The 17,533-nt window shown below is 44.2% G+C and overlaps 1 protein-coding gene across 1 annotated transcript; it reads left to right on the top strand.

Moving 5' to 3' along the window:
• The first annotated feature begins 150 nt into the window (after positions 1-150).
• On the top strand, positions 151-9,149 carry Ppil3 (peptidylprolyl isomerase like 3). The gene is given in 8 exon segments (XM_052749521.1): positions 151-262; positions 871-913; positions 2,165-2,239; positions 3,321-3,365; positions 3,367-3,415; positions 5,464-5,531; positions 7,179-7,297; positions 8,794-9,149. Coding segments are annotated over 7 exon segments (486 nt in total). The 5' UTR covers positions 151-262; positions 871-910; the 3' UTR covers positions 8,921-9,149.
• Positions 9,150-17,533: the final 8,384 nt, after the last annotated feature.

Raw genomic sequence — 17,533 nt, 5'->3', positions numbered from 1 at the left:
GGCGGTAGGGGGTCGTTTCTTAGTGTGGCTGTCGGTAAAGCCCTCTCGCTGTCAGATGCGGGGCCGCGGGGTGAGGTAACCCCCGAGTCCTCGGCGGTGTGCTGAGAGGGGAGACTGACGGGGAAGTAGGCGTTCTCTGGGAGGCCCCACCCCCCCGCTCCACTTCCGGTGGGGCCGAACCTCTCAGTTGGAACCCGCAGACTCGCCGGCGCCTGCGATGAAGTCTTTTCGGTTTCCGCAGCGGCGGTGCTGAGCCAAGTGTGTGAGTGTGCGGTAACGGCGTTTGTCCTTTCATTCGCGCACTCGGTGCCTGCTGCACCCCACCTGGGCGCCGTTTTTATTTCTTGGGATCCTCGCGGTGAACTCTCGGGCTGGAGAGGATGTTTCTGGGACCTTAGATGCAAGAATGTCCTGTTAGCTAGTGACCACGGCTATGGGAAAAGCACATAGGGAGGGCGTGCGGGGAAAGCGCTTTTAAATACGATTGTCAGGTTGGTAAGAGTCGGGGCTTGAAAAAGACTATGAAGTGTGGAATTTATTGTACAAGCGTCTTGAGTACAGTAGGCGTCCTGGGTAAAGGGAGCGCCAGTACCTCGCTAGACCAGTAGACCCCAAGGTGGGAATATGTCTAGCCTGCAAAAAGAGCCTTGAAGAAAAATGAGCTAAGTAAAATGTTTGGTGGTGGCGGTGGTGGTGTGGTTCTCTGTTGGGTGGGATCGCACCACTGCTATGATCGGATTTTTATTTAAGAGGATGCTAGTGTAAGCTTTTCGTTGTAAATCTACCGTAAAGATGAACAAGTATGGTGGGAAAGATAGGGTTCACACGAACTAATTCCTCTTTCTTTTTGGATTGGAAACTCGTCTTCAGGTTTTCTCTGCAAGGCTTTCTGGAACCATCAAGAGGGAAGATGGTAAGTGTTGTAGAATTATGCTAAGTGGGTGGGTGGTTGCTTGTTTTTATCCCCCGTCGGATTCCCTGGAGCTGGGGCCACCACTAGCAGGTGTGGGTGCTGGGAACCGCACAGGTCCGCCTGTGACAGCAACAAGTGCTCTTCACTGCCAGGGCATCTCTGCAGCCCATTATTTTTTAATTATGAATATTTTTTTAGGAAGTCCGACAGGGTACTGAGTGTGTAGCTCCGTGGTGTGTGTACTAGGGTAGAGGGAACAGAGTAGGATAAGTAGGTATGATCATCACAGCATTTTCCTACTGGGGTGGTGGCACGCAGGGGGCTGGGGCAGGAGTATTGTGAGACCAGCCCTGGCTTCACAAGGACTGACTCAATGAATGAATGAATGGCTGGGGCAGGAGTATTGTGAGACCAGCCCTGGCTTCACAAGGATTGACTCAATGAATGAATGAATGAATAAAAAGGGAAACCTCCAAATATTTTTTTGTTTGTCTCTGAAATAAGATATGAAAAAAGTAAAGTTACTAAGCAGAAAAGGACAGGCAAGTGAGAAAGCCCTGTGGCCGGCTCCACGCACTAGGACTCGGAAATGCTGACTTCTGGTTTGTTGTTAGTAAATGAAGGAACTGCTTTTTAACTCTGTTTCTCAAAATTAAACTGCCCAAAGGAAGTGGTGGAAATAGTTTTGAAAAATCAATTTCTTAAACATTTTCTCAGTTAAATATTAATGATATGGAGACCTAAAGGTCAGTAATAAAAGTCGGGCAGTGGTGGCACACGCCTTTAATCCCAGCACTTGGGAGGCAGAGGCAGGCGGATCTCTGTGAGTTCCAGGCCAGCCTGGTCTACAGTGAGTTCCAGAACAGCTAGGGCTACACAGAGAAACCCTGTCTCTAAAAGCAAAAAATAAATAAATAAATAAATAAGTAAATAAATGTAACCATTGTTTTTAATACGTTTTTAATCATAAAAAATTCAAAATAAAAATAATTATTTTGACTAAATGTTTGCATCCAAAATTTAGCAGAGATGCCACTTTTCATCTATGTGAATCTTCTAGAGATTATTTTTTTTTGCTATTGAAGTAAACATGGAGAAATGATTGTGATTTATCTGTCAGAGCCACTTAATGTGAACAAGTCATCTTTAATATCTTTAATCAGATAGCCACCTTGAATATCCAGTCAGAAATAATACAGAACTTATGTTACTGGAAAAAATATCATTTGTCCTCACATTCTCCGTTTTCAGTCTGTAACACTGCATACGGATGTGGGGGATATCAAAATAGAAGTCTTCTGTGAGAGGACACCCAAAACATGTGAGGTGAGTGTCATTGTTTGCATATTAAAAATCAACTATTATGGTGGCTCGGCACTCGGGAAGCAGAGGCCAGTGGATCTCAGAGTTTGAGGCTAGCCTGGTCTACAGAGTGAGTTCCAGGCCCGGCAGAGCTGTATCGTGAGACCCATCCTTAAAACAAACAGAAACACTCTCATATAACAGGACAGCCACTTTGAAATTGTATCATTCAGCCTAGAAAGTAAGAAAACTTTCTGCGAGCCCCACTACCAGCAATAGCTCACCATCATGGAGGTCTAACCTCCACTTCTGACATCAGAGCTAAGTAAAAGAAAGGAGGATGGTTTGGGGGCGACTCAGCAGCATGAGGACCAGAGTTCAAAATCGCCAGAACTCACAGAAAATGCTGGTGATCACGCTCACCCGTGGGGGGTGGGGGGTGGGGGGTTGTGGGGGGACACAAAGATAAGAGGATTACAAGGTCTGGTACACCAGCCAGGTGCAGGTTCGGTGAGAGACCCTGTCTCAACGGGAAGAGGTTGAGGGTGATAGATTACTCATCCTTCTCTTGCGTCTGCGTATGCACACACACGAATGCATATACCACAGGCACACCACACATACTAAATAAATATAAATAGGTAGGTGCTTCTCCTGTAACCATAAAGTGTCCAGTATCTTTTCTCTTTTGCCTCATTTTTTCAGGAAATGTAATTAAGATATAAGAGACTTGTTCTGTAAATACTTACTTAGCCTGTTGAAATGACAAGGATAAAAGAAGAGTCAACTATTTTTTCATTCATGCAGTTATCTGTCAAAAGACTCTCCAGCCATGTCTAGGGTACAGTGATGAGCAAGAGACATCATTCCCTGCCCTCAGAGAGCTACTGCTCAGCTGGGAAAGGCAAGGGTAGGAAACCAGGTAACTGCAAGAGAGAACAGTGCCATGGAGAGTGCAGGACAGGGGCACGCAGGGCTTCCCAGGACCTGCTCAAGATTGACTGTCTTATCCCCAGAGACAGTGGCTAATGCCTAATGGACCTTTATCTGCTGAAGTTTGTTTCTGCCTAAACCATTTCTCAGTCATTGTTTTTATTCTCTTCAGAATTTCTTGGCTCTTTGTGCCAGTAATTACTACACCGGCTGTGTATTTTCATAGGAACATCAAGGGTTTCATGGTTCAAACGGGAGATCCCACAGGTGAGTTTTCCACTACCTGAAATTAGGATGGTTGGATATGTCATAAGAAAAAAAATGTGTAAAATAACTGAAAAACAGGATCTTTATAACAAGGCTACTTTGACCATCACAGAAAAGCTTAGGGGGTTTTGTTTTTTTAAAGATATGTTTATTTTTAGGCCGGGCTGTGGTGGCGCATGCCTTTAATCCCAGCATTCGGGAGGCAGAGGCAGGTGGATCTCTTCTTGAGTTTGAGACCAGCCTGGTCTACAGAGCGAGAGCCAGGACAGGCTCCAAAGCTGCACAGAGAAACTGTCTAGAAAACCATATGTATGTGTATATAAGTACTTTGCCTATATGTATATAAGTGCAATGAATGCCTATCTGGTGACTGCTCAGGCCAGCAGATGGTATCAGATCTCCTGAAACTGGAATTTTGGATGGTTTTGAGCCAACCATGTGGATGCTGGGAATTGAACCCAGGACCTCTGTAAAAACAGCAAGTGTTCTTTTTCTTTTGAGATTGTATTTTAATTAGAACATTACTCCTTTCCCTTTCATCCCCACCCCCCCAAACCTACCATGTGCTCATCACTGGTCTCCTTTCTTGTCACCGGTTGTTACTGCATGCATGCATGTATTTGCATGTAGTTGTATGTATTTGTATGGACATATTATCCAGGCTAGTTTTTTCGTCAGCAGACACACGCTAAAGCAGAGGTTCCTTTCACAGGAGGGGAGGAGGTGTTGCCTAAGACCATCAGAAAACATGTTTATATTACAGTTCATAACAGTAGCAAAATTAGTTATGAAGTACCCACGAAAATAATTTTATGGCTGGGGGTCCCCACAACATGAGGAACTGTATTAAAGGGTTGCAGCCTTCGGAAGGTTGAGAACCGCTGAGCTAGAGTCATCAGAGGAGAGAGCCTCACTTGAGGAAATGCCTCCTCCATAAGATCATTCTGTAGGCAAACCTGGAGGGCATTTTCTTAATTAGTGATTGATGTGGGAGGGCCCAGCCCCCAGCCCATTGCCCGTGGGGACATCCCTTCCCAAATATAACCCATTGAGTCTGTACAGTGTTACTTGTACGAAAGTCTTCAGGGCTGAGCACTTGGTACTGGACAACCAGTTGGCGTGCTCTCCCCTGGGGAGACCACCTCCCCTGCTCCCAGCTCTCCTCCGTTCTCCGTAGGGCTGACTCCTCAGGGGCTCTCCCCCTCCTTCCCTCTGTGAAGTTTGGCATGTTGTTCTTCTTCTCGGTCAGCTCAGCAAGTGTTCTTAACATTGTTTTTGGTTTTTGAGACAGGGTTTCGTCACATAGCCCAGATTGGCCTCGAACTTTAGAACTTTCAATCCTCCTGCCTCTACCTTATGGGTGTTGGGAATATAGTCATGTACCATAATACATTAATTATGAAATTAATGTATTTGGTTTTGATCCAGCCAGCAAGATACTTTTAGAAGGTGCTATTACTGCTATAAAATTTGAGCAGCATTAATGAGAGGGTTTTCTCCTTGTTGGGAGGATTTTATTTTTCTGGTCTGTACTGTTAATTTGAGGGGAGTGCTAAAAGGCCAGATGGTGTATGGGTCTGCCATCTCAGATACTTGGAAGGCTGAGACAGGAGGGTTGTAAGTTCAAGGTCAACCAGGGTAATTTAAGGAAACCCTACCTCAAAAAATATTAATTAAAAAAGAAAAAAAAATGGGAATGCTGGAGCTATATAACTCAGTGGTAGAACACTTGGTATAGCATACACCAGGTCCCGTGTTCAAACTTTAACTGCCTGCCTCTCTCTCTCTCTCTCTCTCTCTCTCTCTCTCTCACACACACACACACACACACACACACACACACACACACACACACACACTTACACTTGCATTTAAAGATTCCTGCTAGGGTTGGATTATAGCTCTGTGGTTGTGTACTGCCCTGGGTTAGATCTATATATAAATAAATATATGGTATAAAGCAGCCCCCCCTCCCCCCGTTTTAGAAATGGAATCCCTACTGAAGTCTAATTAGATGTTTCTTTCAATTTGCTTGTCTTGTTCTACAGGCACTGGAAGGGGAGGCAGCAGTATCTGGGGCAAGAAGTTTGAGGATGAATACAGTGAATATCTGAAGGTATCCCTGTGTTTCTGGTCACTTTTTTTTTTTCCCCTTGAGACAGGGTTTCTCTGTGTAACAGTTCTGGCTGTCCTGGAACTCACTTTGTAAACCAGGATGGCCTTGAACTCACTGAGATCTGCCTGCCTCTGCCTCCCGAGTGCTAGGCCTGGCTAAGTAAATACTTTTTATTAAAAAACAACTAGTGCCCAGTTGTGGTGACATGTGTTGATAGACAAATGCTGAAGATGAGGCAGGAGAATTACTAACTTGAGACCAGTCTAAGCTATGTAGTCGGAAGTTTTCCTGTCCTGACCAGCAAAGCTCTATCTTTTTCTTGATCTGGGGACATAGCTCTGTTGGCAGAGTGCTTGACTAGCAGACAGAAAGCTTTGGTTTCAATCCCCAGAGCTACATGAACAAGACGTGGTGTGCACACCTGTCATCCCAGCATCAGAGAGGTAGGGCAGGACGATCAAAAGTCTAAATTCAGTCTCAACTACATAATGAATTTGAGGCTATCCTGGGCTACGTGAGACCCTGTCAAAAAACCATTGTCCTACACACCAAAGTTGAGGGTGGGTTTTCAAGGTTCACATACTATATATGCCAGAGGAGCTCTTGTACATATACTCCCAGAGACACATGCCATTAGTTATCAAATGAAAACATTTTAGCATATCCAGTAGCATGAAGGCATACTGCAGTCTTTGTACTGTGTAACTCTGAGTGGTCCCAAACTAGAAATCCTCCTACCTCCGCTCCCCTTGTGCTAAGGTTCTAGGCACGTGCCACCACACCTGAGATCAGGATGTATTATTTTGATGGAGCCGCACGCACCTCTCCCTAGCTTTCCTAGCTAGTGTCACCTGATGAACAGCCAATGCTAGAGTGGCCAGTGGTTAGTTATATGTTTTGTTGTTGTTGACTGGGTATCTCTATGGCACTGCTCAGACTGATCTCTATTTATTTCAGTAAGGTACTTTCAATTCTTATATACCATGCCTTGTAGACTAGTAGTATTGATAATATTAGAGCTAGGTGAGACCTTCCTCAGATCTTCCAGTCCTGGGGTAATAAATTGGTTGACTGGCCATAGGAGGAAGATTCACTGATGCATTCTCTATGACCATTAAGAAAAAAACCCATGGGCAAGAGGTACACTATTGACTTTACAAGACTCCATCTCTGCCCAGTTTTCAGTGTGCGATCTGCTTGACCCTCGTGAGCATCTGTGTTTTGACCCCTGAACTAGTCCAATTCCCATGTTTCACAGGCGAAGAAACTAGCCTGGAGTCCAGTATGCAAGAAGAGATTTGGGGGATTGGGTTTTGTTGCCTGATCATTTCTTCATTCAAGCACACTATTCCCTAGTACAGATGTAAGGAATCTTTCTGTTACACAGTGATAGAAATAAAAGTGTGACTTCTCCAAAGTGAAAATGAAATTGATTGGAAGATATGATAATTATATAAGCAAATGATAGTCAAGGTTATTAGGGATAAGGATAATACAGTCTTCACGTGTGGGTTAATACTGAGAGAGGAAAGCTAGCCAAACCATCTCTTGGTCCCCTGAATATTGAAAAGGCAGAGAATGTTTCAGTTTGCCTTTGGAATTTGCAGTTGACAGCCCAGTTCATGCCTTGGTTTGTCTTTTTTTTAGCACAACGTCAGAGGTGTTGTATCTATGGCTAATAATGGCCCAAACACCAATGGATCTCAGTTCTTCATCACCTATGGCAAGCAGCCGCATCTGGACATGAAATACACAGTATTTGGAAAGTGAGTGTTCCAGTCATCTCTTTGTTCGGCACATCAGTATACTGCCTGTGATTGTAGTTAGTGCTGGAAAGACTGGTTGGACTATAAAAGTACCTGGGCTTTAGTTGGACTATAAAAGTACCTGGGCTTTAGGCCCACCAGTCACCAGTTTTCTGACCCTGAGGAAGTATACATTATCTGAGCTTTGTTTTCTTTATTTTGTTTAAGAGGAACCAAAGAATTGCTTAGCATGTTTTGCAAATTAATAGTGATGTGTGTGTGTGTGTGTGTGTGTGTGTGTGTGTGTGTGTGTGTGTGTGTGTGTGTGTTTTCAGCAAGAACAGTATTTATGCAAGCAGCATATCTGAAAACGGTGAGGTAAGAAACTGGACTAGCATGATGACTGTCTCCAGTGTCCAGGCACCTCTTGCTTTTCAGCCGTCCTTGGTTTCCCTTTCAAGCTCACCTCATGCTTATCCAGGTAGCACAGCTATCGGAGCATGTGTCAGGAAGAAAGGAGGAAGAACTAAAGGTTTTTGTTTTTGGGTTTTTTTTTTTTTTTTTGTTTTTTCGAGACAGAGTTTCTCTGTGTAGCTTTGTGCCTTTCCTGGGACTCACTTTAGAGACCAGGCTGGCCTCGAACTCACAGAGATCCGCCTGGCTCTGCCTCCCGAGTGCTGGGATTAAAGGCGTGCGCCACCACCGCCCAGCCATTGACCCACATTTTTAGACATTTCAATCCATGGTCATTTGCTCCAGTGCTTTGGCCTGTTCAGTACATCATGGCAGCATGCGGTGGACCAAAACTTCTCACTTCATGGCCAAGAAGCAAAAAAGAGGGAAAGAGATATGCCCTGCCTCTTTTTTCCTTTGTTTGTGTGTGTGTGATGTATGTATGTGTGTGTGTGCGCGTGCATGCAGATGCAAATGTACATGAGCATGACTGTGAAGGACAGGTGGCTTCCTTAATCTCTCACAGTTCTGGAGCTCACTGATCCAGCTAGACCGGCTAGCCCGAAAGCCTGAGGGACCCTCCTGTCTCCACTCAGCCAGCTCCGGAATTATAGGTGTGCAGGGGGTTGAATCCCCATCCTCAGGCTTGCACAGGGGCCATCTCTCTGGGACCTAGACTCTGTCTCCTAAAGGCTTAGTACTTCCCAGTAGTCCCAAGCTGGTGACCAAGCTTCTAGCACATGGACTTCTGAGGGACACTCAAGTTCCAAACCATAGCAGCAGGTGTACATGTCCTCAAGGTCACCCAGTTGTCATGAGAAAGAGCTGGGGAAGTGTGGGCCCTGAGCCACCTGAATTCAGGGCCGCTTCACTTCCGTGGATGGGACTGACCTTGATACTCCATTTTGCCACGTGTGTCCAGGAGGGACATTCAGCCAGGGCACCTGATCAGAAGAGAAGGCAACACTGAGGTGGAGCACTCTCCTCTGGAGACTATAATTGCTATAGATACTTTATATTTCAAACTGAGAAAAGTTTCACATACCACATTGTTTCTCTTTCAGGGTAATAGATGGTCTGGAGACTTTGGATGAACTGGAGAAGTTACCAGTAAATGAGAAGACATACAGACCTCTGAATGATGTCCACATTAAGGACATAACGATTCATGCCAACCCATTTGCTCTGTAGCCATCATAGACCTGGGCAGACACTTGGCAAACTCTTCACTGGAACACATCCATTGTGGTTTATCCAGTTCTGATTATGTCAGAGACTCTGGTCCTTCCAGTGTTCACAGTAATGATGTCCATCTGAGAGACCTGTAGCATTCACCCCCAGTCGTGAGCATATTCTGTACCACTGCTATTGTTCAATATGTTTAATTTAAATACAACAAAGCAATGCCTTGTTTTTATTACATGTGAGTATCCATTTTTAAATGCTGATCTCAGGTGCAGGCATTTTTTTGAGCACCCAAATCACATACCATGACCATGCTAATCTGTATCCTAGAAGTATTGTTTTTCCTTCACAATTCACTGCAGATAGGAGGAAAGCTGGCCTGTCAAGGTAGCACATGCCTTTAAGCCCAGCTGTACTACAAAGCAAATCCCGACTGAAGAAAGGACAAGAAAATCCTGCTAAGAATATGGTCTAGGAAGGCCAGCCAGCCTGCCCTTTCCTGTCTGGGGAAGGTTGAGTGTTTCGTTTATTCTGTTTGGGTGGTGGGTGGTTCTGAAGTAATGTTGGTAGGTTGCTCAAGCCAACTTGCTCCTCTCGATCCTTTGTCTCTCTAATGCTATGGTTACAAATTTAGCCGGGCGGTGGTGGCTCACGCCTTTAATCCCAGCACTCGGGAGGCAGAGCCAGGCGGATCTCTGTGAGTTCGAGGCCAGCCTGGGCTACCAAGTGAGTTCCAGGAAAAGGCGCAAAGCTACACAGAGAAACCCTGTCTCGAAAAACTAAAACAAAAACAAAAACAAATTTAGTTACCAATTTTTTTTAACATAAATACAGGTTATATTTCAAAAGTCCAGGGTTATTTGAAACTTGTGGGGCATTTACCCACAAACCCCACAGTTCCCCAGAGTTTTCTTGAGTGAGAACAGCAGGAAATATTAGATAGAAGGATTTAGAATGTGGAGATAAACAGAAAATACAGGATAGCCTCGAGAGGGCCTGGAACCTATTCCAATGGACCCTGCACTGTCTCTGCCCCAGGGTATTTATAGAGACAACAAGGGGTGGAGCAAAAGACCTCCTCCCCCAGCACAGCCAAGTGGAGACCATCTCAGACACCTGCACTCAGGCCCGTGGTCCAATCATCCTCTCTATGCAGACCTGCTGGGTAAAGCCATGAGGAACCTGAAAGTGGGTTCCCATAGAAACTGGAAAATATTTTCTCTGTAGAAAATAGTAAAAATGATAACATTTCCCAATAAGCCCCTTTAAGCCAAATAATAGCTAAATTATACATATAAATATTGATTAGATTCTGGGATACAGAAGAAACCTGTCTTCATCTGTTCAGAGAGCTATGTTTTACTTAAGTTGTGTAAGTGAGATTCCTATTCATCTTCCCCTTCACTGATTTACGGCAGACATTTTTCTACAGGCTAATCCATAATCTAAAAAGATTTTAGCTTCCCTTCCTGAAAGTACAGCCAGCATATTCTATCATCAGCTTGACGTGTTACAAATTCTTATCCTAATAGTGAAATGTTTGATTGAGGCTTGCCCTGTGATTGGGCAAAACCAAAACTTATTATAAGCCACGGTCATCCTAGGGTTCCCCCTGCTATGTAGCCTCCCTGGATCTGTGGGTTGCAGTCTGATTGTCCTTTGCTTTATATCTAGTATCCACTTATGAGTGAGTACATTCCATGTTTGTCCTTCTGGGTTTGGGTTACCTCACTCAGGATGATATTTTCTAGTTCCATCCATTTGCCTGCAAATTTCATGCTGTCATTGTTTTTCTCTGCTGAGTAGTACTCCATTGTGTATATGTACCACATTTTCTTAATCCACTCTTTAATTGACAGGCATCTAGATTGTTTCCAGGTTCTGACTATTACAAATAATGTTGCTATGAACATAGTTGAGCATGTATCTTTGTGGTATGATTGAGCATTCCTTGGGTATGTGCCCAAGAGTGGTATGGCTGGGTCTTGAGGTCGATCGATCGATTCCTATTTTCTGAGAAACCGCCATACTGATTTCCACAGTGGTTGTACAAGTTTGCACTCCCACCAACAGCGGAGGAGTGTTCCCTTTGCTCCGCATCCTCTACAACATTGACTGTCATTAGTGTTTTTGATCATAGCCATTCTGACAAGTGTAAGATGGTATCTCAGAGTCCTTTTGATTTGCATTTCTCTGATGACTAAGGGTGTTGAACATTTCCTTAAATGTCTTTCAGCCATTTGAGAGAAAGGTGCCTGCACTGGGTGCCTTTCTAGTCATGTGCTTGTAGTGGCCGGATCAGGTCACAGCTACACCCCACACCCCACACCTAAAAACTATTTGGTGTAGCTGCTGCCAATTACAGGACACCCTGGGCTGCCACCCTCAAGAGTGTGGCCACCTGGCAGCCCGGCGCCACTGCCGCCATCACCATTTCATGCACAACTGCCACCATTGTCTGGTGTATTACCTCATCTGTTGTGATCCCGACAGCTCTGCCCAGAACTGATAGGTAGGGGTTGCCTGGGTTAGTGTTTGATTCACAGGAGCCCGGAGCCCGTTTAGGGAGCTGAGTCAGCTCACACCAGACCTGTTTTGGCACTACACCTGTGACATCTGCTGGCCGAACATTGCCACTACACCCAAAATTCTCTCAACCTGGTTAATTACAGGAACAGCTGGGCACTTAGGACAATCTCTCCAGGATCTTATCTGAAGTAACTTTGCACCTTAAACTGACAAATAAATAAATACATAAAAAAATTTTTTCTTTACAAATTTTAAGTCTCATGCCTTGGCGGATAATATAAACATTTATGAATTTAAACATTTCTTTGTTTATACTATGGATGAAATTTTACAAGACAAATATGACCTTCCTGGGATGTATATAATTTTCACCATATTGGCGATTAGCATAGTAATTCATATCATATCATTGAAAAACTGGATTACTAATAACACCAAAAATGAGACATTAATAGGACAGATACAGACTTTGCAAAGTGGCACTGAGAACTGAAACAAAAGGATTCTTTCTTTGGAATCTGCTAATTTACCACAAGAACTTGAGTCCGCTAATAATAACTGGACAACCAGATTTAATTCTATTGATAATAAATGTGAATACCTAATGGATAGAACAGTAAATCTCCAGAGCAATCTTAATACCATACAGATCATTTCTAAGGAAGAACAATCATCATTAATAGAATAAAATCTTTGGAATTAGCTCTTTCTAAAGAACATAAAAAATTGTTTGATTCCATGAAGTCATTGGAATCATTCACAGTACAGGAAGTACATACTCTAGAAGAAGCTGTAGTTAGTCGATTTCAGGCTATGGAGGAGTCCGTGAGAACTGATAATAAGGGTGCTAACAAGCAGAAGGTCAAGGCTAAAGAGGTCATAATATCACCAGTGCCTTACAGAGTTAGAGATGACTTACCAAAGGTAACAACAGGTGGCACTGTGGTTTACCCTGTCACCGTTTGTGAAAAGTCAGCAAATGATAAACATCCTGAAGGATATGTACAATATATCTGGCAGCCTATTCATATGAGAGATTTAAAGAATATAAAGGAAGCTGTAGTTACCTATAGTATACATTCAACATATGTGAAACAGATGATAAATATGTGTTCTTCCAAAAACAGGATCACACCTAATGACTGGAATCAGTTAATATCTGCTGTGTTAGAATATAGCCAGCAGTTATAATGGAAAAGCTAAGGCATGAACAGCAAGGTAAGATTTGATCTCCCAAGATCAAATTCTTGGTGAGGGCCGCTTTGCTGATATAAATGCATAATTTATCTTTGATGAGCATACATTATCCATATGCCATACAGCAGCTTTAAATGCTTGAGAAAAAATTCCAGAACCAGGGAAACCAACTGAGCTATATATGAAGGTCTTCCAGGAGTCAAAAGAACCATTTACTGATTTTTTTTTCTACAAAGACTGACCAAGGATATAAACAAGGCAATATCAGACCAACAATTAAGACAAGTATTAACTCAATCTTTGGCTTTTGATAGTGCAAATATAGAATGCAAAAGGATACTTGTACCTTTAAAGATCAGAACCCAAAGAAGAATGAATTCAATACATAAACAATATTGAGTCTCTCAGCTATGGTGAGGAGGCTTGGATAGGAGAAGTGATTTCCAAAGGTGGGAGGAGGCATCAAAGTACCAAATGTTTTAGCTGTGGTAACCAGGTCATATAATTGCACACAGGGTGCTCCTAGAAGTAGTGCTTCTTCTAGAAATAACCAAACAGTAGACCCCAACCTTCTGGATTATGCAGAAGATGTGGCAAAGGCCAACATTGGACCAATGAATGCAGATCAACAAGAGTGGGAAATGACTTGGGGGGCCTCTTGCAGGCCCCTAAATTGAATGGGGTCCAAATATGTTCAGCTACTGTGGAGGAAATTCCTCCCTAGGACAATTAAATAACCCAGTGTCTAATGTAAAGAACGACACTGTACTGGATGATAGAACAGTCTTGATAGATGGATCAAAATTTGCAAAAAACACCATAAAATAAATATTTTGGCAGACTTCCATAAATGAACAAAGATCAAAGCTTAGAGTGAGAATTAACAACATTTTCCTGGAAGGACTGGTGGACACAGGTACAGATGTAACTATAATTACACCAAAATCATGGCATCCAAATGTCCAGTTTCTAGGGCTTTAAACCCTATCTCAGGTAAAACAAAGTATGGGATGGGTTGAATGCATAGGGCCAGAAAGACAGAGAGGAAGGCTGAGGCCCTTTGTGGCAAATGTAGCAGTGAATCTCGGGGCGAGATCTGTTACAGCAATGGAACACCCAGATTAAAATTCCTCCCATCTCAGACTTCAGCTGTCTACTGGGTTCTGTATTTGTAAGTGTATTTCTTCAATTTATCCTAATATATTTCCCTAATGCTCCTTAAGCAGACTCCTGTGAATTTCTTGCATTATATAGGATAAAGTAAACACAAAACAGAGTTACTTTTGTGAGTGCTGTGATAAGACAGCTGAGAAACAGCTCCCAGAAGGGAGTTTACTGGGCTCGTTGTTCAAGGGGTCAGTCTATCAAGGCAACAGGACTCTGAAGCAGCTGAATGAAAAAAAGAAATTAAAAGGAAAGGAGAGGACGTAACTGCTCCTAGGCATGGTGGAGGAGAAAGTTTAGTATATAGAATAGGAAGAGCATAGGAAAGCAGAGACGTCTGGGAGAGTCCAGAGTGGACATGACCAGACTGAAGTGGGCCACTTGGGAAAAGGGGGTAGAGGGGAACCTGAGATGCAGCAGCCAGGAGACCAAAGGTACAAAAGGGGTGGTAACCAAAATATCTGGATTATATAGGAAGGGCAGTCCAGTCCCTGGGCTGGAGAGTTCAGGGTAGAGGGTGGGGTGTGTGAGTCAGACCCTGTGGCAGGTAGGAACTGAGGGATGCTGGGAGAACCTGGAGGTCATGTCCACTTGGATATGTTACATAGGCACCTCATCCACTTGTCCTAGTTTTGAAACTTCACATCCCAGCCTTTTTGTTGTTAATAAATGAATGATACAGGATCATTTAATCATCTATTACTACTTCCTGCTGATATTGGAGCATCATTGTTGGGGATCCAAAAAGCTGGAATGTTAGGCAAGTCTGGGAAGAGCAGCTGTTTCACTCACTGTCCAGGCTCTGTGGGACCATCTGGGGCTAGGGACATGTGGGCATTGGTTGGAATAGTTTGCATTCTTTAATTGATTGGAAATCTGCTGGAACATATATCTTAGGGACAGAAGGTAAAGTTAAGGAGTTTAGGGGAAATTTTTTCTTAGCTGCACATTTGAAACCTTTAGGCCCACAGTGCTGGTAGTTGGGAGAGCAGATTCCCAAGGCCAGCGAGATCCCGCTCTCAATAATAGGCAGGTGGAGAAACAGGCTGTTGATTGACAGAGTCCATTTGACCTATGAGAGGTGGATCCAAGCTGACTTCCTGAAGCTTACAAAATTTTTTTAAGTTTATAAAAAGAGGTAAAGTTTTAGATATATTAGCATTACCACTGTTTGTTACCTGTACTGAAATCCACATTGTAGAAAAGGCATTAGACCTCTGAATCATAGTAAAAGCTTGGGGACCCAAAAATGATTTTGGTTAAAAGCATGAATACTCTTTCCTCTGTCCAGAAGACTGGGTGTATACAGATTGGACAGGGATGTTTTTTTAGCACTGTGAGAAGCAATTTTAAGTCTATACTTAGAAAGACAACCAAAGGAAATTTAAAATTTTGAGCTTGTGACTGATAACAGTAGTCAGTGCTTACCAGAGTAGATTAATAGCTTCTTAGAACTCCATTAAGTAGTGTTAAAACTCCAAACTTTTGGGGGCTGGAGAGATGGCTCAGTGGTTAAGAGCACTGACTGTTCTTCCAGAGGTCCTGAGTTCAACTCCCAGCAACCACATGGTGGCTACACAGAGAAACCCTGTCTCGAAAAACCAAAAAAAAAAAAAAATAGCTAAATCTTTAAAAAAAAAAATCCAAACTTTTAAGTCTTAATATAACAATAGCATATGAGAGAAAGAAATCTGAGGCATTTTTCATTTTTTTTATATACCTTACTTAAATCATTTTTTAAAAATCCAAACATTTACTATGAAACACAGGGGGTTGATTACTGACAGTGGTCACTGTAAAGCAAGTTACTTTAAATAAAGGAATAGTAAAAGGTTACTTTGAAACCTGTTTTGTGAGCGTATGTCTTTTTAGAGTCTGGTAGCAAGGTAAACGGTCTTTCTCAGCTGGAGGCATGATCTTTACAGATGAAGAGAATGGAGAAGGCAGCTGGAGCCTTGTTGCTGCTGTTAAACTGACAAAGTGATCGGTCACTAGCCCAGTCATCAGCTCCATCAGAGATCTGAGAAGGATAAATTTTACCGGGGTACTTCTCTGCTCTCTCTCTGCTCTGCTCCCCGTTTCCCTCCCTCTCCAGGCCTAGCTCTCCTCTCTTTCTCCCCCACCTCACCCCCCACTTTATCTCCTAATAAAGCTCTAAAACAAACAAAACAAAACAAAACAAATTTACCGGGGTAAGCAGGAAGTACAGACCAAACAGCTCCAGAATCTATTAAAAATGACAGCCGGGCCGGGCGGTGGTGGCGCACGCCTTTAATCCCAGCACTCGGGAGGCAGAGCCAGGCGGATCTCTGTGAGTTCGAGGCCAGCCTGGACTACCAAGTGAGTTCCAGGAAAGGCACAAAGCTACACAGAGAAACCCTGTCATGAAAAACCAAAAAAAAAAAAAAAAAAAAAAAAAAAAAAAAAAAAATGACAGCCGGGTGGTGGTGGCGCACGCCTTTAATCCCAGCATTCGGGAGGCAGAGCCAAGCAGATCTCTATGAGTTCGAGGCCAGCCTGGGCTACAGAGCGAGATCCGGTACAGGCGCCAAAGCTACATAGAGAAACCCTGTCTCGAAAAAAAAAAAAAAAGTGCAAACCAAGCCAACTACTAACCAGAGCTACTTTGATGTAGTTTCAAAACGTTTAGTCGGTTGCCATCAGGGCACGTGCTACTTTTCACCTTGCCTCCCTCGTCTTCCTTGTTTCTTAATGCTTACAGAGTCAGACTCAGGGTTTTTTTTTTTTGTGTGTGTGTGTGTGTGTGTGTGTGTGCGCGAGCGCGGAGGAGACTGTGACTGTGTGTGTGTGTGTGTGTGTGTGTGTGTGTGTGTGCGCGCGCGCGAGCGCGGAGGAGACTGTGACTGTGTGTGTGTGTGTGTGTGTGTGTGCGCGAGCGCGGAGGAGACTGTGACTGTGTGTGTGTGTGTGTGTGTGTGTGCGCGAGCGCGGAGGAGACTGTGACTGTAACCTTCAGTGTGCTTAGGGATTCTCAGTGTGTGTGTGTGTGTGTGTGTGTGTGTGTGTGTGTGTGTGCGCGCGAGCGCGGAGGAGACTGTGACTGTAACCTTCAGTGTGCTTAGGGATTCTCAGTGTGTGTGTGTGTGTGTGTGTGTGTGTGTGTGTGTGCGCGAGCGCGGAGGAGACTGTGACTGTGACTGTGTGTGTGTGTGTGTGTGTGTGTGCGCGCGCGAGCGCGGAGGAGACTGTGACTGTAACCTTCAGTGTGCTTAGGGATTCTCAGTGTGTGTGTGTGTGTGTGTGTGTGTGTGTGTGTGTGTGTGTGCGCGAGCGCGGAGGAGACTGACTGTAACCTTCAGTGTGCTTAAGGATTCTCAGTGTGTGTGTGTGTGTGTGTGTGTGTGTGTGTGTGTGTGTGTGTGTGTGTGTGTGTGTGTGTGTGTGTGTGTGTGCGCGCGCGCGCGCGAGCGCGGAGGAGACTGTGACTGTAACCTTCAGTGTGCTTAAGGATTCTCAGTGTGTGTGTGTGTGTGTGTGTGTGTGTGTGTGTGTGTGTGTGTGTGTGTGTGTGTGTGTGTGTGTGTGTGTGCGCGCGCGCGCGCGAGCGCGGAGGAGACTGTGACTGTAACCTTCAGTGTGCTTAAGGATTCTCAGGCAGCCTTACCAACAGGGCCACCACCTCTTCCGCCTTCCTCCCCGGCTCGCTCGGTGGGCGGGGCCCGCGCCTGCGCACTGAGGCCAGGCGCGGGCCCCGCCCCCGCGACGTCA

The sequence above is a fragment of the Peromyscus californicus genome, unplaced genomic scaffold, assembly GCF_007827085.1.
Source record: "Peromyscus californicus insignis strain IS unplaced genomic scaffold, ASM782708v3 Scaffold_21__1_contigs__length_65335640, whole genome shotgun sequence".
Lineage (NCBI taxonomy): Eukaryota > Metazoa > Chordata > Mammalia > Rodentia > Cricetidae > Peromyscus > Peromyscus californicus.
The sequence above is the reverse complement of the archived record's forward strand: the minus strand, read 5'-3'. Positions and strand labels throughout refer to the sequence as shown.